Source organism: Anopheles coluzzii, chromosome 3, assembly GCF_943734685.1.
Source record: "Anopheles coluzzii chromosome 3, AcolN3, whole genome shotgun sequence".
NCBI classification, from domain to species: Eukaryota; Metazoa; Arthropoda; class Insecta; order Diptera; family Culicidae; genus Anopheles; species Anopheles coluzzii.
The window spans coordinates 88,554,347-88,577,294 of record NC_064671.1 but is presented as its reverse complement, the minus strand read 5'-3'; the positions used below and the strand labels follow the sequence as shown (position 1 = coordinate 88,577,294).

The following is a 22,948-nucleotide window of genomic DNA, read 5'->3' as shown; positions in this document are numbered from 1 at the left end:
TACTAGCACTCGACCGTCTCGACCTGTGAGTGAGGGAAGGGAAGCGGTTCCTAGGACGAGATGTGGTCATTTCGTTCGCTGGGGGGCTTTGGGTTAACTTCCGGTGGATGGGGAGGGGTTCAGATCGATTCACCGAGATCAACGTGGCCCGTGCCCCCGTGCTCCCGAATCTCTGGTCTGGTCGTGAGGGCGTGAAATGAGTTCTTGTCCTTCGTCATGAAAATGGCCGGCCCAATTTCCCAACCCCGAAAGGGATGCTCGGTGCGCCGAACCTGAACGGAACCATTTTTCCGATGCGCATAAATTGCCAATGAAACCGAACCACCCGGAAAGTGGTCCTCCGGTTGCGAGCCATGCGTTAGGCGAATATCGCTTGCGCCACACCTTGGTGCGATCTCGGGACCAGGCAGCTCATAAAAAATGTATAAAACCACCTTTAAGAATTGGGTTCACCTTTTGTGCTCGGCCAGTGTGCAATGGGTGAGCTAATGTATATTCGGCACTGCGTTTGTCACGCAAGAGCTCTAGCGCAAAATTGACTTCTGCATACGTATATGTACGTGTGAATTTCGATCTGCTGGTTTGATTCGTTGTTCGACCGGTATCAGTTTTGCATGAGCGCACTGCTTCAATACATTTCATAAGAAATGTTTAAGACATCCTCAATTTCCTGGGAAAAGCGACACTGCCTTTGCGGCGTCAAACGAATTAATGGACAACTTGACATAATCACGACATCCCTGTCGACGGCGACAAACGACATATTTCCCGCTGGAAAAGCAACTCAGTCCTCAAATTCTCAAGCTTCTGGAAGAGCTGAAAATCGATCAGTTTTTTTTGTTTTTTTTTTTGTGTCAGTCCGTCTCGTCGAGGGTGTGTTTTTCCCTTCTCACGGGGGTGCTCTTAAAATTCGAAGAGATATAAAGCTGTCTGGGAGTATCTTTTCCATCGATACCGGGGCACAATGCATGTGTCAACCGTCATCCGCAAGGTTGTCTGTTAAACGTTGCCCGGGATGCCCGGGAATCGAACAAATAGCGAAGGTTTTTTTTTTGTTCTTCTGCACTCCCTCAACATCTCGCCCAGCTTTCGGAATCAATACATTGTTACCATGAAGGGAGAGTGAAGCAAAAACAAATTCTAGGAAAAAAAATACATCCTTGTGCCAGTGCAAGAACAGACAATCAACGACCGCAACGGGGCTGCACGCGCAGAATTTCCCACGGACCAACAAAGCGCTTCGCTTGAACAACCGCATTCGGGAGGGGAGATGGTGCGCTGGGACGGACTTACGGTGAAATACAGTCCAGAAATAATATCCACTTTGTGGTTTGGGGGGGCGGGACGGTTGGGCCCGGGTAGAAACAAAACCTCGCCCTTTTAGCGCGACAGCTTGCAATCGTTTATTTTTTCCCCCGCAAATGCTGCCAGTCACGACCCGCGGGATTATCGCTTTTCTTTCCGTTTTCTCCGATTTTTTTTTTTTGCTTTTTTGTATTTATCTTCCTTTTCCCGTTTTACCTTTTTTCCTCCAAATGACGTTCGCCCTCGACGGAGTCCCGAGAGTGAGAGTTTCCGCTCATTTTCACTGTCACCATCCTGTCATTTGTGGCTTGTTTTGTCTGCCCGCGATACAGCGAAGTAGTGCGAGAAGGAACGAGAACATATCTGTCATTTTACGTCAAATATCAACTGACTGTGCTTACAACGATGCAAAGACTGGTTGGAGAGAAAAATCTACAGCATTGGTGTGCCTTTGCAATCGTAATTGCCATGGAAAAGCGATTGGAAAATGAAGGAAATCAACTGCTTAACAACATACGATTGGGGGACGTCCTTTCGCTCATACTGCCATACAGCCGCTGCTAGTCATGGCAGAGAATGACGTGACAAGTATTTGCCCCACCACACCGGATGGTGGTGGCTAATTTTCGGTTCGAGCATCCAAGTTGTTGTCCTTGCAGCCACAAATTGCAACTTCTCCCTGCGCTGCTCTTTCTCCCCGCAGGGCGCAGGGAAGCGTTTGAATTGTTGTTGAAAGATGATTGTTGTTTATATTTTCCTCCCCGTTTCTATCCACGGCTGATGGATGGACTGATTTTGCCCCAGTGTTTTATTACTCCCATTTCTCCTGGCTTTTGGCGTTTGCGATTTTGATTGGATTTGCTGTTTTTTTGTTACTGTTTTGCTGGTAATCACAGTAAGAATGGACTTCGTTTTCGTAACTCGCATCATCATCATCATCATCATCGTTGGCGTCGTGACTCGTGGGTTGGTGGATGGGTTTATTGTATTGTTGTTTTGGGGTTTTCTAACGATCCATCTTTTGATTGTTTTTCGTTTTTCTTTGCTGTCCCAACCCGAACAGAGATTCGACCATGGAAGCGTTGAGCGATGGCCACACGGTGGCACCGATCATTAAGGTCGCATATCTGCATGCGAGACGTGGCGCAAAGACGTACATGTTTCACTTCGGCTATCAAAGCAAGGAGAGTGAATATCCGCAGGTAAGATACGTAAATTAATAGTTTAAAATTGTAATTATTGCAAAATAAGTATTAAATTTAGGGAATTAAATTAAGGAGATTTTTTTAAAGGTTCAAATATAATTCAACTTATTATTTTGAGGTATCGTTCCAAGGCCAAGTCAGGATAAAGCGATGAAACTGTTCAGCTTCAAAATATTTGTTTTTCCAACACATTCTGGAAAATTAATTTTAAATCTCCAAATAATTTCATGTTTAATTTCAAACGGCAAAAGTCACAGTTTTTGGTGCAAGTTTATCAATTTACCAATAATTGGAGCAAACAAAAGTGTGTAAATATCTGCCCTATAGCATAATAAGTAGTTAAACTTCCTCCCGTGCAACGCGCCCATCGGTTTATCAATATGCTTGACCCGAACACTTATCACCAGCCAGTGATGAGTTGCATAAAGTTTCAAACACACTATTTTCAAACTTCAACTACTTGCTGTGCTCTTACTCTAGAGCGCTTTTGCGCGGACAAAGAAAACTTATCACATGATTTACATTTAGAGTGTGATTTAACTGCATACTTTTCGAGCATTAATATTTCTAACAGCGTTGCGCTTCTTCATCTTCTCTCTCTCTTTCTGTGCCTCTCGAACAAAGAAGATTCTAGCTATAAACTATGATTTACTTCTCAGCTCTTATCATCCACCCGCTTCTTGGTGCGGGCGCATTTGGCGTATATAATAAAGTTAATGCACCGCTCAAGACTTTCCGCTTTTCATTGCCCGAGCGGATGTAGCCCGTGCTTCCCATGTTTTTTTCTATGTTTTATTTTAAAGTATAACCTTTTATCATATTTCTATTTTATTCTTGCTCTGCTTTTCTTTTTTGTCGTCTTCCTCCTCAGCGGCTTGGGAGCGTGCGGGGCGAAGATCTGCCGTACATCTTCGGGCTGCCGCTGGTGCATGGCGGGCCGGTCTTTCCCCAGAACTACTCGCGCCAGGACATGGGCGTCAACGAAGCGGTGCTCAACTTCGTGACCAACTTCTGCAAAACGGGCGACCCGAACGAGGCCGGCCACCAGCAGGCGGCCCCGCTGCATCCCGACTACGGTACGGCGAAGGAGCGGACCCGCTTCCGGTTGATCACGTGGGAAACGTACGAAACCACCACGCAGCAGTATCTGAGCATCTGTGAGTATACTGAAGCTTGAAAATGACCACCGGGCAAAAAGGCCTTGTATATGTTGCCGGAGCAGTCCACTGCATTGAATTATGCAAACGCAACCTCGCCGGAATATTGAGAGGGCCTGGGGCTAGTAGTTCTTTAATTTTGGCTTCTTTCTACCCCGGAATAAAAAAGTGCCGTTCTACGCAAAAAAAACCTCCATTGCTTGCGAACTTATCTTGCCTCGATAAATTACACCCTGCTCTGGTGCGGTAAGTGCGTGCCCAGGCACTCAGTGGAGTAGTTCGCAAGCGGTCGTAAGTCAGCGTTAAGCAACTCCCGGGTTGGCTGGGGGTACCAGAGATCGATTGAAATGATTACCCGCCCGGAGTGGGTAATAGACACACACACAGAGATAGAGAGAGACAGAGAATGAAAGGAACGATCGTAGCATGAATAATTTCGACCCATGCGTCCTTTGCCAGGGATGACAAACATGGCATGGTAGTTGATGAAGGTCATCAAATGAAGCTAGTAAGCGTAGGGTATGAATGAATCGTTGACAAACAGCCTAACGGTTTGGAGAGCAACCATAACCTATTCCTGCGTCGAGGGCTTACACATTTTTCCCCAAAATAGTTCTTCACTGCTCCACCACAGACTTTGTGTTCGACATCCCTGGCCGTTTTTTTGCTGTTGTCTTGTCGTAAGAAATCACAAGATCGGTAAAACAGATCGTAACCTCAAAAAGCTGGCGAGGATTTCCTTATTTTTTTTTTGTTCCTCACGAAAATGCACACTGATTCCGGTTCAGGAAGAAATACTCCCCAACTCTGAAAGGACCCAGAGTAAGAGGGAGAGAGAGTGAGAGCGAGAGATAAATTCAATTTAGTTATAAGGCTCTTATCGGATCACGCGCGAGCGGCGACAACGATGTGTACGGTGGAGTCTACTAACAGGAGCTTGGTCGAATCCATTTTCCGGCCAGCACATTTTTCGTTCCTAGTTTGCTGGCTGCCTGCTATTTTTTGCCGTTGTGTTTTTCTTCATCCTGCCAAGAGCTGAGGGTTAAGTAGTAAAATCTTTTCTACGTTGTAAGAAGCAAAACGAAGTCGGGACGTCCTGGGAGCGGGAGACGGCCGAATGTGGGAAATCTTTTACCCGTACGAACCTTTTGCGACACTGGAACTTTTGGGTTTCCCTTCTTTTGCTTTTTTTCTCTTTCCTAGGGGCCCACTGGTACACGATGGGACGATAAAGTTTGCTAGATTCAAGCTAAGAGGACTTGCTGGTGGCCTGTGTATCCTTTTTAAATTTACTTCCCAGGAACTGCTGCCTTTTTCGGGTGGACCAGGAAATAAAACATCGAAAACAGCAGCAGAAGCGACGCTTGTTTCATGGGTTTTTTTTTCCTTCCCCGAGATATGTTACCAAGATATGCCGGGCGTCCATGTTGTGGCCAAAACCAAGAAACCATAGCCGGGCGTGTGAGAAATGCGGGTGTGTGTGTGTGGGCTTGCGCTGCGTGCCGAAACATATGTGCCGGCAAAGGGCCGTTTCGCTTAAAACACTCCACGGAAAGAAATTGGCGTGAAGACGAATGTTCGCCCAGGGACGCCCCCCGCCCACCGGTGGGTGATGACAATGTGAAGTCGGGGCTTTCGGCAACTCGTTCAAAGTTCCCGGTCGAACCTGTGGAAAAGTTCAACAGTGCACGAGCGACCCTGGCCACACGGGAGATGAAAGAATGGCTGAAGTTTACGATGGCTTCGCAGGGTTTTGGATCTGTTTTGCTTTTCCTTGTGCCTTTCCCCTCCGGCACACGGTCGGAAGAAAAAGGTCCTTTAAACAGAGAAATGTCAGCTGCTGGTCAAGTCGATGACTACAGCTGTCCAATGGAAGATTTATGGTTTACTTTCAGGGGTAAACAATTAAATGGACAACTTTTTTTCCGATTCATTGGCCGCTTCTTTCGGTGGGACCCGGTTGTCACCGTCGATAAATCGATGGCAATGTTCGTGGATCGATATTTACCCTGCTTTGTTCTGTTCCCTTAAGTGTCTGTCACCGTGCACTGGGAAAGGAAAACGTTGATTTTAATTTCTCCCCCAACCTGTCCTTTTGGGTACAAACTTTCACACGTTGTCTTTGTTTGTTTCTACCTTAGAGAAGAAGTTGAAGAAGGGGAGAAACTTTGCTTTAGCGGCAAATCGCCCGTCAAAGTTTGCCGGCAATTGGTGCGTGCGCAAGTGGCCATGAAATCGATACACATCTGTGGGGCAATTTCAACGGCAAAAGTATTGAACGCTGGCACGCCGCCCATTGCGGGCAGGGTGGAAAGTTGTGCGTGTGTTTCATTTCCCCGTTGGGAGAGGCGCATGGCGGTGGAACAAGATAAAGCAGTTTTTGTTTCATCAATTGAGCGTACCATTTTGCTGGCGGGCAATGGACACGGACGTGGTAGCAAAATTGAATCATGAACCAGCTAAAGAAAACGATTTCCAATATTAAAAGATGCTGGGGGTTTTGCTGGGGGGAAAATCTGTTCTTGTTTTGCCGCTTTTGTCTTGTTTTTCTCCCTCGCGGTCTGGGCACAATGCGGCGGAAGACAAACAAATGGTACGGATTTGGATGTGATTCATAAATTTCGTGGAAGTTTGGTTGTTTCCATTCAATTACAGTTTTCAGAAGGCAAGGGATGTGGAAATGGAGGAATTCTTGGTAAAAGCAATGGTGGTTCAATTTTTAAAGCTGGCAAAAATGGCAAACGAAGAACAAAATTGTACAATCAGTAAGGAAGTAGAATTTACCATTGATGTTGGATTGTTCGTTTTGAACGATTTGCTGGTGATATTAAGTTGTTTTTTTTTTTTCATTTTTTAGACATGAAGGACTAGAACTTACTCCACATTCCTGACTTGTTCAATGTGTCTCATGGTCAATTAGTTTGTTCTTGTGACAGGTTCAGTTGAGCTATTACATTATTGCGTATTGAAAGATAGACTTTTTTTGAAATTTGTGAAATTATTCAATATTCAATACAAAAAAACTATTCAAAAATTAAAAAAAAATGTGAAAAATATAGTTTTAACTGTAAGGAAGCTTATTATAGAAGGGTAAAAAGGCTTTTCTGGTGAGTAAAATCAATTGCAAAGGGCAGCTGACACAACAGTGGTTGACAAATAACCAGGCCAACCATCGGAGATGACTTTAAAACACGCTTCAAAAATTAGAACATTACCCTAAAATTGAACATAATCAATGAATTATAGATTATAAATCAAATAGATTTAGTCTAATCTCTTTTCATTGAGTTTGCTTCTTCTTTAATGTTGGTCTAATTGGTTTTTAATATATTTAAGCACTTAATTTTTCAAAGCAGAATACTGAAGTATTTGACTTCATAACTGCCAAAATAGCGATATCGATCCATTTTCCGGTAGTGTCTTGATGTCTAGAACGACAGGCTTAAATCGACTATGGAATCAAAAAAAAATAATAAGACGTTTTCATAAATAAAATATTCCTACTTGACACATTTAAACACAATCCTCGAAAAAGCAATTAGAGGTGGAACAGTTTACTAAAAACTTTTACCTGATTTTCTTAGCAATATTCTACTCGACGTCGAGACATCTCAATTGCAAGAATAGATTCAGCCCAAAAGCTTTATTCATAGTTTCTAATTTTAATGAGGATGATGGAGAGAGATTTCTATTTGAAGAAGATTGGCAGATAGGGAGTTATGATTGCTAAGGATTTTGAATGCAATTCTCAACTCCCTAGCTGTCAAATGAAGATTTTTCAAAACATACTGAACGGACCATCCTGTATTAATTTATGGACCTTGGTTAAATAGCAAAACATGTTATTGACAATTCGCGCCAACCGTTGCTGTTATAAGTAGCCGCCAAATTTTGCTATCTATTTGTCACAATTACAGGTCACAAAAAAAAAACACAATAAAATGCCACAAAGCTCATATCGTGACTAATATGGCTGAATTGTGTAGCCGTCGTCATCATACGGCAGTATATTGTAAAAAAAAAACTTAAACCAAACAATAGCACTCTCTACCAACAATGTAACTTAATTAAATCGCATAAATAATTCCGTCCCAAATGATAATAAATGATTGTGTTGATCGTATTTCTTTTTTAAAATCTCCCCTTGAGATATGTAAATCCCACCCCCCCCCCTGAACCGCTCGAAAGCGATACTTAATCCTTCTTACATTTCAAATTACAATAACAATGGAACGCGCTGTTTATGTAACTCGCCATACTGCACCGAGAATCGAATGTTTTGCATAATAAATTGAACTCACTGCTCAGTGCCTGATACGGCCCCATCCGTTCCCTCCCTCCACACCTTTCCCAAGCGAACGCGAATCCGGTCGTTGGCTGTCGTTTTGCACAAACCTAACGAAGCCAAACTCGCCGATAAGAATCTATTTTCAAGATTTATACTCATGGGCTCCATTCATCTCCATCCGGAGGAAGCGCATGGCGCAAAAGCAAGAAGAAAGAGAGGAAAAAAACACCCAAAGCCAAAATAATACGACAGCAAAATAGGCCGAACCAAAACAACGGCCCAAAAGATGCTGCACGAGTAGGCCGGCGAACCACCCACCCCACAGCAAGCACAGCACAGAACGGAAAGCATCGGGGTAGAACGCTTCATTTGGGCGGTGAAAAGTGAAAGCTCTCCACCACCGTGCGGGAGCAGACGTGCATAATGCTTGTTGTTCTTCCGGCGACCCACAGCACCAGTTTTCGGTTACCATAGAACAATGGTCGCATACTAATGCCAAGGGTAACCAAAGGGGCCGCATTGTCCTCTCGGGCTGTGCCCTAGACTGTTGGTGGAAAATTGAAACCGGCAGCCGGGAATGAAATGAAGCATATTTTTGTTTGCATCATTCATTAGCCGAAAAGAATCTAATGAAAAATAAACATCTCGGTTTGTTGAGAAGAAGAGAGAGAATGAGTGACAAAGAGGAGTAGAAAGAGAGACAGTGGTAGTGGTAAGACGCAACGGCGCGTTCTCGTCAGTACGAAAGACGGTTGCCAGTGTTGGATGAGTGAGCCGTAGCGACCGTTAAGTGAATGCTCGAATCATGCTGGAAAAGATCAAAACGCTTTCATCGTACCATGTCAAGCTGCCCACTAGCAACCCCGGCCCGGCGGGATAAAACCAGCCGGCACCGAATATGATGGCGAAGGTCAATGAGGAAAAGTGACGAATTACTGTCACCGGAAAGAGAAATGGCACTTGGAGTATCTCGATCAGTGTCTCGTTGTTTTGTTGTTCTTTTCGTGCGTCTTTAAACTTTCTGCCAGCATCTTCTTTGGGTTGCAAGCCGCCCGGAACTGAGCAGTGAATTATTTTGGCGTTGGCATGGCGGCAAGGCTGCAATGGCGTAAAGATTGGCTCCGGCAAGCGAAACCCCGGCCCAGACCGGGGGTGAGAAACGGAAGTGTTTCGCAGGCATGACTAAGTTTTAGCTTTTCATTAGCCATAGCAAATATGAACCATTCACGGAACCCCGTAAAGGGGCCAATTTGACGTCTTCGTTGACGGTTGAGCGAAACCCACGGCTGTAGAGATCTGGTGCAGTGATTGCTTGTGAAACCGACACCGAAATGGCGAACGCTCAGCGCAACGACAAGCGCCAGAGCGTAGAGTGATTTAAACATAAAGCGGTCGGTTTGACACGAATGCTCACTGACTCGTACCCGGCACCATTGAAGCGCAAGAGATCTTACCCACGAATTGAACATTGGAAGCGAAAAGCGAACACGATTGTTGTTAATTAGAATCATGGCCCCGCTGCGCCCCTTGTGCTGCTGATAAAAGCGTAGCTTGAAAGCCATCGAACGAAGCTGAGCAACTTCTTCCTTTACGGTTGCTTCGTGAACCACAACAGCACCATCATTGCTTCGGGCGAGCAGGTTAAAGGCATCCAATTCTTTGCCTCTCATTATTCCTATAACCCTTCGTGCCGGGGCAAATTAGACCACAACTTGCCGGCTCCTTTTGCCAAGGTTCCAAAATTCAATCGGGAACCGTTGGATTGATTACTCGTTTAGAGCACTCCATCCATTATTAGTAGCGAATTCGAATGCGTGCAATTCAATACTCACCGAGAGGCACATCTGCCGATCGAGATCGAGACGCTTCTCCGGGAGCTCATCTTTCAGCCTAGCGTGGAGCAAACTTAATACCCCTGTTTTGTGTGTGTGTTTCTGTCCTGTGTGTCGCTAGGTTGATCTACCAGCAGCCTTCAATCCACCATCTTCTCCCACAGTGACGCAGTGCAAGCGTACAGTGCTTAGTGCTTATTTGCTGCACTACTAAAGGATAGTTTCCATCCAATTTCCGAGCACTTTTTGCAGCGCGTTTACCTTCTTTGCGAAACACGGGCGGATTATCCTTTTGCTACTCTCATCTCCAATGCAGCGGATGCGTCCCAATCGTGCACACGTTCGTCCTCGATCCGTTCCATCTCTGCTCGTTCCACCGGCTGCTGCTACTGGCTGTGCTGTGCACGCAATAAGACGCCCGCTGGATAAAAAGCAAACCCCGGACGGCTTTGCCTTTCGGAAGGAGCACCGAATACACAGACACACACACGTGAGAAGATCCGTGCTCACGTCGCAGCAGACACCGTGTTTCAAATTGAAAGTTTCATTTCGCCGTACGGTGTGTGGCGCTGCCAATATTCGTATTAGCGGCGCTATGGGAGAAGGATAAGTCCGTCTTCCTTTTACCGGCTATAGGTTGTGTGGCATGTTTGTGCGAGAGCGCGCGGATCGACAATTTCGTTCCTGTTTACGTTGTATTTTGTCAGCGTAGAGACACCCAGGCGGGTGTGGGTGGAAGTCGAAATAGTTTTGAATCGGTTTTCGCAAGATGTCATTCGCTGTTAGGCTGCTTTCAATAGAACTTATATCGGGTATGTTTTTCTTTCCATTCGGGGTTTCCCTTTGTGTGAGTGTGCCTGTATGCTTGGAATACAAATAGCCTGGATGTATTGTGACGAAGATAAATTAATGTGCATTAGTAAGCGCACGTTTCAACTTTTTTCAGCTATTTCTTCCCTAGCGGGACTGTTAGGACAGATGTCTATGATTAGTTGAGTGATAGGAATCGTTAGAGTTTTGAGTGTTCATAACTTACAATTGGATTCTTAAAACTAGTCACAGTGAAATCGAGTTTGATTCTACTTCGTTTTATGAAGTGGTTTTACAACACACAAGTTTTCCCGTATGATTTATCCTAATTTTTAACAGCTCTTTGTTTTATAGACAGTTTCCCGAACGTGTTTGGATGGGTTATACGATACGTCTTTACTTTTGTGGGTTAAAAATCTTCTACGTCTTCTTTGACACAACAACCGTTGTCGGTCAAGGCCTGCTTTGTACCCCACTCTAATGAAGTGAGCTTTGGCTTTCAGTGGATAGTAATTATTAGGATAGTAGGTCCTACGTATGGGGGCACGGTCTATTTGGGGCTCTTTCTATCAATAGCTGGAACCGGCATTAACCATGTGCATTTGTTGTTCATTCCTGTTAAAATGAACGATCGTCAAAACAGTTAACGACTTCTCTGTATCGCATATAGGCAAAAATAGGTAAATAATTAAACAGTATAATTAACACTCTGGGCGCTGGCATTTTGCATTATTTTTCTGCGGAGAACACAGTACAAGATAAGAGAGCGATGAGAGCGTTTCATTGGCTTACGATCGTTCACTCTCTTTTCGATCCTCATGTACGACGCCGCTTGTGCAATATGCGCTCTCTCTTTCTTTCCGCTGCAATATGCTCTGCTAAAAGTTGCTGAGAGACCAATCACAGAGAAGGAGAGTGAACAAAGCTGTGATTCCAAAGCGAACCACACAGCGATCAGAGTGTTAGGCGGCTGTTAATTTGTATCGTAAATGATCGTTTGTTTAAAGACAGTCTAGGACCAGTCAGTAAAATTAACATAAGAACTCATTGCGTTTGCGATGCCAAGTTTGAGCAATTTTCAACGACTTTGCCGAGTAATAATTAATCGATACGATGGAGACGCCCAGTACTTGTTGGAATTGCATAGTGACGTAAGCAAACTTATTATTGTGCAGGATATGGAAGTTTGCTTGTTTAAGTTAAATGATCGTAAATTTGATAAAACAAATTAAAACAGAAGTTTAGACTTACTGGTAAACGTCTGTAAAGTCTTATGCATGTTTTGTGCTGAATGATATGGGCAAAATAGCAGAGTTTTCCGCTTGCATAAAAATGTAGATTCCATGAAATAACTTATGAATCGAACTGTTTAAAATCCAGCACACAGTTTAAAGCCAAAATTATTATGTTAATTTAAAAATACACAAAACGTTGTGGCAAAACGATCAGACTAAACAGTATTGCGCACAACTCAATCATCCTAATGCTAACCATATTTATTAAAATCACATCAACCATCTTGAAACAAAGCTCTGTCACAATGAGCTCAGACTCCGCTCAATAACACGATCAAATGAGTTTCCTCCTGTTATGCTATAGACCCAGAATAGATTCATTTCTAGCTAGAAGCTTCATCAAACACACTCGCTTCCGTCTAGCGTACGTGCAAGAAGCGAACGGTTCCTTTGTACCATTCTTCCGAGGAACTGAAAAACAGCCAAAAATCAGACGTCGAAAACTGACAGCCCACACTAACGGCTCTACATCCAGCAGTCGCTCACACCATTCCCAAGAACGCATTAGTCGAACCGGAGAGAATTTCTTTCCAGATCTTGCACCGTCCGAAAACAAACGGATCTATTTGGCAAAATCGCACCAAAGATGCGCACGTGACAGAGGAGCCTGATAGCTCTTCACTTCCGTGCTAGGCGAGGTTGCGAATAAACTGCCATGTTTGAGAGGAGGAGAATCAGAATTCGTGTCCTTTGATTCGAACACAAGATTTGACATTGTTCCCCGGAGTGCCCGCCTGACACTGACGGGGGCCGGATCATTGACATAAATCATATCCTGCTGGTGAGGGATGAAAAATGCATTTTCATAAATTTTGACACTCCTGCCTTGTGCTATCCCGTTTCATCGCTTTCCCGTACTCATGCCGGAAAATGCCGGGTGGGTTAAATTGAAACAAGGAAAGCTTTAAAACTCGGGACAGCAAAATGAAAAATGCTCGCTTATCAATGGTGGTTCATAATTTTGGCTCAAACGCAGGAGAATTGTTTTTCAACGCGCTTCGCCCTCGGGGCTTTCGTCACTCAGGAAAAAGTGTTTGTTGTTAAATATGTGGAATTAAAACAAAAGAGCACTTCGAACAAAAACAAAAAACAGCTCGGCCAGATCGCGTTGGCGTGTGGGAAAAATTATACACCTCACCAATATGATTATTGCTTGCAAAAGGACTGGCACAATAAAGGTCATCGCACGTGATGAGAATTAAAACCGATTGTTCTTTTTTTTTGTCTGCTGCTGCTCCCTCTCTTCTACGGCGTATGTTCAGCTTGTGGTGAACAATGAATGCAGACTCAACGGATAATTAAAAGCTTGACGTTATGAAATTAATTTAGCGATACACGATTCACACACGCTTGTCCGTGTTTCGGGGTTTTCTTTGGCTTAATTTAAACCACGCTCACTCCTGAACGAAACTTTAACAGCACTTTAACAGCCCTGCGATTTTGCGATTGCGAAAACAACAAACCTTTGCTCCCGTAATTTCATTGAACATCTCTTTTCAACGTCAAATCTCATTTCAGCGACGAAGCCAAAAATGCGTAGCCACTATCGGGGGCACAAGATGGCACTCTGGTTGAACCTGATTCCGCAACTTCATCGTCCGGGCGATCCGGAAGTTTCCATGCGACACCATCACTTCCGCGAACGGGAACCCCACTACTATGCCGGTAAGTTTCAAGAGTGAGTGCAGGCGTTTCGGTTGCTCGGGGGAACTTACACCAAGCCGGTCTTTCTTGTATCAGTGTTCCAAATCCTTCAAATCTCGTAGCAACAACCACCCACAGTTGCTGCTGCTTTTGTCTCGTGTCGAACGAGTGATGAGTGAGCGAGGCGAGAAGTTCTTTTTTTAGTTGTTCAGGACGAACAAACTTAAGCCAACAATAACGACCATCACTACCCACGCGATGTACACACAATGTATCACTAGCCCGGTCAGCATCCTGCTGTTCGGTTGGGTTGGGAATGGTCTCGTTCTCCAAGAAAAACCACAACCACAGCATGTGAACGTGTATCTACTGCGATGGAGTGGAACATTTTGCTCCATTTTCCACTATTCTGGTTGAAGCAAAACGGAAGGGGCGAGGTAAAACTTTTGTTTCAATCTTGCAGTTCCACGGGAAAACATGCGATCGGAACGCTTTGTCCCAATGGAAGCCATGGTCTGATGAAGCCATTTGTGGGACATCGTGGTCGATTTTAAGCATCTACGACGTGCTTTATCACCTTTCGTTTTGTCGGCTTGTGTTCTCTTAGATCCTTTTGTTTAATTTTCATAAAGTTTTGCTATCTCGCCCATTGTTTACACAACTTTTCGTATTTTTTTTAACTGGATTAGCTGACAAAATGTAATGGTGGTGGGAATTGAAAGCGAAGTTTTTACATCTACTACCTTTTACTTTGGAAATCGTGCATCTTCTGATGCATCATTCTCGTTTTATAACATATTATATTAGTTTATTACTTTACATCAAAGCATATTTCACATATAACTCTTTTTACATCATATTTTAAATTTTGAAAACATTGTTTTATGTCAAACAATCAAACTAGATCAAAGAAATCGTTAATGAATGTAAAAGTATTGCGTGTTTCAGTCGGCAGATATTCGAGGAAGGATTTAGTCAATATCTCATTATAAAAAATAGAGAAATTACAGCACAAGCCTAACTCAAAAAAATAAAAAAGGATTAAATTAAATAATTGGAAGAACTAAGGCGGTTTTTACCTTAATTTAATTAAAACATGAGAGCCAGAATAATTCTTTAAAAAAAACAATCTCCAAAGTCCTTTGTGAATGTGGAATTTGAAATATGGGTCAAATCTATAGTATGATTTTTGAGCTCGTCTCATTGTATCCCATAGATTTTTGGTTCGTACCTACGATTTATTGGTATCGTCTCATTGGACATCAATACAATTGAACTGAGAAATTGTGAAAATCGCACAAATAATAGTTGGAACACACCAAACAATATGGGAAGCAATTAAACATTTTCGGGAAGCAACCAAAAAAACAACCTTGGGAAACCCTGTACCTGCCACAAAAGAGCGTACACACAATGTATACCAACCACAGCGCTAGATGAATGAACATGTAAACGAAAAAAGTGGTACAGTTACCTCTTTCCCAGTGGTTCACTTTAGCCGGACAAGAAACTAAAGCAATTTATATTTTGTTTTCAACAATTTTATTTTGTGCGAGTTTGTTTGCGCCCATTCTTCACCCGTCAACGACCTGTCCACGGCACAGACCGAGAGCCGCAACAAACAACCGCAAGCGGAAGTTACTCGTTAACCGTTGCACAACGATGTACGCCCGCACAGACGGTGGAAGTAAAACTTTCAACCGTTACACACACACACATACACAAAGCGTCAAGTGTATCTCATGTGAGTGTGTAGCCTGCCTGCCTGTGTCCTGGGCGGTGATGCTTAATATCCGGGATACCGTTCAGCTTCCCCACCCGTTTTTCCCACCACTTGTCACATGACGTGAGTGGCAACAATCTCGTCCCTTACGTCTCGCATGTAGTTCAATCGAAAGTTTGTCCATTTAGCGACCGCTGCTGCACGTCACTGCGTAGTGCTCGAAGTGACACTGTGCGGGATGTGCGTGAGTGTATGTTGCCAATGGACACATTCCAGCAAATAGTAACCGCTCGCTCGCTCGCTCGCTCGCAAACACCAGCCAGCCGCAAGGAGCAACCCTTGAGATATTGAGTGAGCGGAAAGTTTGCCGATTAGGTAAAGTGTCGGTTTGCGGTTTGTTGGGTATTTAGCCGCGAATCGAGCAAAGGGCCATGTCGTTGTCCTCCTGAGATTGAGCCTGGTGGCGTGAGCGGCCTGAATCGCAGCTGGTGAAAGTTGACGCACGTAAAATCCGATCCTGTCTGTTTAATGCCAAGGGTTTATCGAAATTGTTGTTTGATTGCCCGGTTTAAGCAATGTTGCTGGAGTGCTGGTGAAGCTGGTTTGCTTTAAAGCGGTCGATAGTTTTGATAGCGGACGAAAACTTGCACGCATCTGCTTGCGACCCCTTTAAGTTTCTCCCTTTAACAAGCAAAGCGAATTGGCTCAAAGGGCCAATGGAAAAGCGGGAAGAATATTTCCAAATCAAGAAACCTAATTGCTTCCGGAGCATGCTAAACCCACGGAACTAGTAACGCCGCTTGAACATCGCTAACTCATCCATGTCGATCCGTCCCGCCCATCGCCAGCCTTACTTTCGGCTGCTTTACGCGGCAACGCGGCCCGGCCCCGTGCACCAACACCAACGGAAACATTAACTCGGTCCCCAAGAGCCTAAGGGCATTGGAAATGGCATTTGGCACGCTCCTACTCTCCTTCTCTACCTCCAAGGGGTTGTTTCGCACGAGTGCCCGTTTACGATGGTAGAATAGGGGGCCATTTTTTACCCCGCGTTTGGCTGCTTCGCCTGAAACGGTTCCAGGGTAAACGGGTTCCATCATCTCTTTTGCACCCCGTTTCGGCCAGCGCATCCAACGCAAGCGAGAACGACTCGTTCAACGACTCGTTTCCGGTACAGTTTGTTGTTTTGCAGCGAGGCGGAAACGGCGTTTTTTTACTTTTTCTTTGGCGTCAGTTTCATTGCACACTCCCGTACTCGTCTCGGGTTAACTAAAACCTCTTCCTTGTAAAGTGCACCGTACAGCAGCAACAACACCAACAATGTGCTGAACATGACTGACAAGACGCTTACCGCTTCGACGTGGACCAAACGGACGAAAATAACCTTTTTCACAGCATTAACATCAGACGGACCGTAGAAAATCAGCTTCAGAAAGAGCTCCGTTCGGCTGTAGCTGGCTTCTTTTAAGCCATGCCGCCGCCTTTTGGGGTTTGGAAATGTGGAGCAATTGTGCAGCAGAACCGTTTCGTTAACGTTAGCCAGTTTCACAGTTTCGCAGGAAGTGCGGCCCGCTCGCTTAGTCGCGAAATTAGACTACAAAGGCGTTCTTTTACGTTGGAATGAAATAACTTTTTGGCGTAATTACTCCATTCCGGGTACGGGATCGTGCATGCCTGAGCCATGAAGCCACTGAGCAGCGTTGGTGCAGTTGGTAAGATGATGCAGGAACCGTTTACAGCAGGTGGACAAGATAGAAATTACAAGAAACGGTGTTGTTGATTGAACAAGTAAAGAATGTTTAGTCCTAGGTATATTACGAAGCGGAAAGTGCGTTCATGAAACGTTTTACCATATAAGAAAAGATACGATTGTTGTCGAATGTTTGGTAATTTCAGAAATACAAATGAAATTATAACGCATAAATCAAATGACGTCAATATTCTAGATGCATTTTCGTTCTTTTTTACAACGTTGGTAAAATTAAATTGATCTCCATACTCTTTTTAATAAAACACAAAAGATCCAATTATACTTTAAAACGATCCATTCTCATGGAGATTCCGGAGCCGATTCCGATTCCGCAGCCGATTCCGCTTCTGAAGACGATTTTGCTTCCGGAGTTGATTCCGGAGCCGATTTCAGAGTAGATTTCGGAGCCAATTTTGAATCCTATTCCGGAGCCGACTCCGATTCCGGAACCGATTACTATTCTGGAACCGACTCCGATTCCGGAACCGATTCTATTTCGGAGCCGACTCTGATTCCGGAACAGATTTCTATTTCGGAGCCGATTCCGGAGCCGTTTCCGGAGCCGTTTCCGGAGCCGATTCCGGAGCCGATTCCGATTCCGGAGCCGATTCCGGAGCCAATTCCGGAGCCGATTCCGGAGACAATTCCGGAGCCGATTCCGGAGCCGATTCCGGAGCTGACTCCGATTCCGGAGCTGACTCCGATTCCGGAGCCGATTCCGATTCCGGAGCCGATTCCGATTCCGGAGCCGATTCTGATTCCGGAACCGATTCCGGAGCCAATTCTGGAGCCGATTCCGATTCCGGAGACGGAGTCGGAATCGGAATCGATTCCGGAGGCGGAATCGGAATCGGGTAGGTCCGATTCCGAGCTCCCACCGCTACTTTCGACACATAACACAAACACCAAGAAGGTCCTCTTTAGCACTAGATCAAGAGAAAGATGATATTTTCGTGGCAGAATTAACTGCAAAGTATTGAAAGCATTTGGCCGTTGAGGTTCAGACTTGAAATGATTATAGACCTAGGTAATAAGTAATTGGTCTTTACCATAAATACATTACCCGCTACACCATACCGAGTGATATCAACAAGGAAATAATATAATTGACGAATGAAATATCTAATCGATATAGAAACGTTAAGGCTATCGCTTCAATACTTAAACGCTTTACTAATGTGTAGGAACAGGCCAAACTTGCGTTCTCGACAATCACTCATCAAGAGTTTATCTTGAATCGAAACATTAGCAAAATGAAGGAATGGTTTTGGAAAAGAAATATTGATTGAACACCTCTCAGCTTCGAATAATATATTATTACCTTAATTCCCTAAGATCTCTCATTAAATTACAGTTTAGGGATATGTTATATTCTGCTATCTATCTTGAACAACTACAACTACAGTTACAACTGTCAAAATCCAATATGGTGGAACGCAACTGTCAACTGAGTATAGAAAATACATCACGAATGTTGAATATTGTTCCACTGATGGTCAGAAATTTCAGCTTTCTTTCTTAAATCCCCATTTGCTGAACACTTTTCATCTATTTATTGCTATTTATTGTTTGTTTTTCGCATAGTTAACTGCAGCAGTAAACATATACTGTAACATACAGCACAGTGCCCTTGTGACACAATTCTCCGTGCTCTTAATTTCATCGGAAAATAATTATTGCAAACCGTTGCCGAGGCACCCATTTCCAATATAAATAAATCTGATTACACACCAGACCGGTAACAGCACTAACTAAAGTCCAACCCAACCAACCCGTTTCCCTCCCCTTTCTACCCAGGTTCGGTACGTGCGGAATCGTTCAGCCGGCCGCGATCGCTCTACCAGAACGGTGTCATCAACGATGCGCAGGAATCGCGCCAGGAATCGTTCGGCACCGAGTGCACACCGGACCCGACGATGGGCGAGGTGCTGCAGGAAAATGGCGTCGGGGGCGGCGGTGGCGGCGGTCCCGGCGACACCCTCACGAACGTGCTCAGCGAGGAGGAGGAGGAGGAGCTGCTGGAGAAGCTCGCCAACCGGCATTACTACAGGTACGGGCGGAATGATTGATTCTCGCGCCGACTGTGCGAAGCGAAACTACGTAATTTCCTACGTATTTTATCCCCTTTTATCTCACGCTTTTTTCTCTATCTCTCTCTCTCTCTCTCTCTCTCTCTCACTCTCATTTCGTAGCTATACGGCAGCGCTGGGTGTGACGGTGGGCGTCGGCTGTCTGTTGCTGCTGCTCAACATGTTGATCTTTGCCGGTATCTACTACCAGCGCGACCGCACGAAACGGAAATCGCAAACGTCCCAGTCGAGTGGAACGGTCGGCGGCAGTGGCGTTACCAGCGGCACATCAGCCTCCCTCTCGGGCAGCAACGGAACGCCGGACGAGTCGGGTAAGTGGTGTGTCTGGCCAATAAATCTTCCCTCAGGCCCGGGCTTCATGCCGGTCGCGTACTGATTAATCTTGTACTTTTGCGCTTGATCGACAGAAATTCCGCTCACCAGCATACCGAGTCCGTCCCCGGTCAAGGCGAAGCGTACGATCGAGCCACCGCCCAGTTACGCGACACTGCCGAAGCGAACCGGCAACAATGGGGCATCCACGGGCATCCACCATCAGCACCAGCACCATCACCATTTGCATCAGCATCTGGCGGGCGGCTCGAGTGGGACGAAGGAGACCAAGCTGGGATCACCGCCCACGTCCACCCATCTTCGGACGGGGGCCAGCACACTCGGCCGCTCCGGGACGGGGAGTTTCTACGACTCGTCCACCAGCAGCCGGCAGCAGCAGCAGCAGCAGCAGCAACCGTATTCGACACAACAGGTGAGTGGAAACATTCCGCTTTTTTCCAATACTTCGATAAGGTCGCCCTACTGTCATCTTTCCGTGACCTCAGTGACTTATGATCATCGATATCTTAGGGAGTTGGAGCATTAAAAAAAAAAGATAAAATGCCACCGAGGCGTTGCTTGCAATGGCAGGGCAATGTGTAAATATAAGCAAGAAATGATTGATTTATTCCCAAAATGCTCAATGTTTAGCCTTCACCGGTTATCGTGCAACACGGCGCACAGGCTACAAGAAGCATAAAAAATGCACAAGCTGTTCGCTCCACTCCGAGGCACCAATCGGTGCTCAAACTGTCGTTCACATTGGTCGCACTGTTTGTCTTGCGGTGTCTGACGAATTGACGAGAAGCGAAAACAAGCAACCAAGCACCAATTGCGCACGCTGTCAAATAGAAGCCATAAGAAAAAACGAAAAAAGAAAACGCCCCCCAAACACAACGAGTAGGGATTTTCCCATGGCTTTTCTCCTACCACTCCTGGGAAGTTTTTGTTTGATTTAAAAATTGATCGGCACGGTTACAGGTTCGCCCGTTGACAGTCAACCGGCGTTGCTGCTGAATAAATCAAATCGGTTTCACCGAGCTTAGCTGTGACCACATGTTTCGTTAAAAGCTAGCTCAAACAGCTCGTTGTATGTGAAGCATGTGTGAAAGTGCTTGCTGGAGAGTGAGCAAAAAAAAAAACACCAAAAAAGCAACCCAAAAAACAAACATTGGCAGTGGTGCAAAAAAAACCTCCCCATTCTGTTTGTATGTTAGCAGAGCTTGCGTACCACAAAAAAAGTGCACGTGCGTGTTACGCGAGTGGATAAAAATAGAGGGATTGCTTAGGCGAAAAGCGTACCGTTGCTGGGTTGATTGCGTTGCCCCACCGTTGCAGCAGTTGGAGAAGCGTTGCTGACGGTGTTACCCTTTACGTTTCCAGTGCGCACAAAATGGTTTCATTTAAGCGGCGGCTGCTGTTGTTGTTGTTGTTTCCTTTACCTCGACCATTTCTCACCCCTCCGGTTGGTGTTTGAAAATGGTCATGAATTTTGATCATACACAGAGGATAAAGTTTCTGTGACGGTGTGGCTGTGCATACGGGCTACAGCTAAATGGAAATTATAGAACAGAAGTTTTAAGTTAAATTGTTGTACAAATGAATGTACGTTTAAGTGAAGAACGGTAGCGGTTGTGCGTTGAGAAGGAGTTTCGTTTTCATTTCGATTGTGCAATAATTAATGTTTATTGAGCGTAACATGAGCAAGTGCAGTGGGAATAATTCGCACGATAGTAGCACGCAAAAGACTTTGTGTAATTGCGTTCAGCGTTCCGTTGAAAACATATAATATGTACAGAAGTTTTAAAACATTATGTTGATGTTGTTGCAGTTAGTGCAATTTTCAATTTTATAAATAAATATTTTGGGATAGTGCATACAATAATATTGGTAGAAGGCATCGTACCATACCACATATGAAACTCAAAACGAAGTAAAAATCCTACAAATATTCTGATCGGAAATGTCATCTTTCATCTTTGAAATCTAATTCATTCATTAATGTTTAGAAAATCCAACTAGAATATATTGTTGATTGAAATTTCCAATTCGAAAGCAGTATCGTGAAGAGCTGAAATTTTCCTTTGATTAAAAAATCAATACAAAGCGTATTTAGGCACCAAACAGTCACATTTTCCCCTTTCTTAAATGATAAATCAGTTCCATAGCTACTACTCCAAAGATCCATATATACTACTACTACTATCATCAATCAATCAGTTTCCTTTTACGCAAAAATTGAAAAAGCTGTGGTTTTCCTTGCAAAAAGATATTATTCATTCCTAAAAATAAAAACTGTCTTCATTGGCTTGGTTACAATTAACTTCCCTGTGCCGAGAATCATTCCTTTGCTTTATTTGCTTAACAAACCCCCAGAGCAACTCAATAGTGTTGTACTCCATCACTCATCAGTTCATTAGTAGCACTGGTTTCCAAATTTTCCAAACATTCAAAGGCAAACAAGCACTGGCTGAGGGGGGGGGGGAAAGCTTTTCATCTGTGCTTCTAAATTGCTCTGGACAAAACCCGTTTTCTCGGTCTCGGTTCCACTCCAATGGCCCCCACCAAATGAATGCGATAATCCTTTAACATACCCTCCGTTCGGTTGCAATCACCGAGAGTACGGCAAAGAAGACGGTCGTTTGATTGCAAATCTGTTTTTTACCCTTTGTACCCCGGCCCCTCCCTGCGCCTGGTGCCCCGTTCTATGATTGTTTAGGTCAACATTAATTCGACCGAAGGAAATGCCAATAAACGTCACAAAACCACGTTCATTTCATCAGCACCCGATCCTTTGGCAGCAGCTTTGCGCTTTTCTTTTCGGTTTCCCCGATTTTCCCCTCTTCAATCTTTCAGATCGCCCGGCGGTACGATCGGCGGTCCGGTCGGGCAGAAAAAGAAAAGCCGGACGATGCCATCGTTCATTCATCTCAATTTGCTGACGAATAATGGAAGCTGAATGTCGTTAATGGACTCCATTAATACCACAAAAAGAGAAGGGGAGCAACCGGCCGGTCTGGGGCGGGATGGCGGGACTGTTTCCTTCCGCACGCGGGCTCGGCCGGGGCTCGGCTTGTGGCAGCATCCGGCCGATGGTGGTCGGTTTTATTTTCGCCTTACCCGTTTTCGCCCGCCTTTACCACAAATGTGCGCTCGGTACTGTGGTCCCTGGGAATGACACTCGGAAAGGTACAGCTGTCCCTAAACTTTCACAGCACCCGTTTCACCCCGCCCTCCCGGTGCAAACTCGTCTCGTTCACTTCACTTCAGTTTGCCACTGGGAGTGTTTCTTACTTTGCTTCCACCTGATTTTCCCTGTGCCTGTTTCCTCCCCGGGCACGAATCAATTTCTTTCATCCCGAAAAAAGCTCTGCATTCAATTTGTGCTCGACCTTGTGAACTTTGCCGTCTCGTTGCCGTCCGGCGCAATCGAACCATTCCATTCCGGGGAGCGTTCCATTTGACAGGGTGAGTGATTCCGGAAGTTTCTAATCTTGGGGTCGCTTTCTTCTCGAAAACGCTCACGCATTGCAGTGG

At 44.8% G+C, this 22,948-nt stretch overlaps 2 protein-coding genes across 2 annotated transcripts in view; both read left to right on the top strand.

The window, feature by feature from the left end:
- LOC120957639 (neuroligin-4, X-linked-like) overlaps window positions 1-19,805 on the top strand; it is a gene marked incomplete at its 3' end in the record, with an annotated part of 129,514 nt that extends 109,709 nt beyond the window's left edge. The window contains exons 10-15 of the mRNA XM_040379943.2: window positions 2,369-2,507; window positions 3,382-3,667; window positions 13,411-13,557; window positions 18,807-19,059; window positions 19,202-19,410; window positions 19,507-19,805. Coding sequence (XP_040235877.2) covers window positions 2,369-2,507; window positions 3,382-3,667; window positions 13,411-13,557; window positions 18,807-19,059; window positions 19,202-19,410; window positions 19,507-19,805 — 1,333 coding nt within the window. The remainder of the gene's footprint in view (window positions 1-2,368; window positions 2,508-3,381; window positions 3,668-13,410; window positions 13,558-18,806; window positions 19,060-19,201; window positions 19,411-19,506) is intronic.
- Window positions 1-22,948, top strand: part of LOC120955150 (1-acylglycerol-3-phosphate O-acyltransferase Pnpla3-like) — a 209,451-nt gene that overhangs the window by 178,331 nt on the left and 8,172 nt on the right. Inside the window, exon 7 of the mRNA XM_049608730.1 lies at window positions 19,812-19,844. Within this exon, the coding sequence (XP_049464687.1) occupies window positions 19,812-19,844 (33 nt within the window). The remainder of the gene's footprint in view (window positions 1-19,811; window positions 19,845-22,948) is intronic.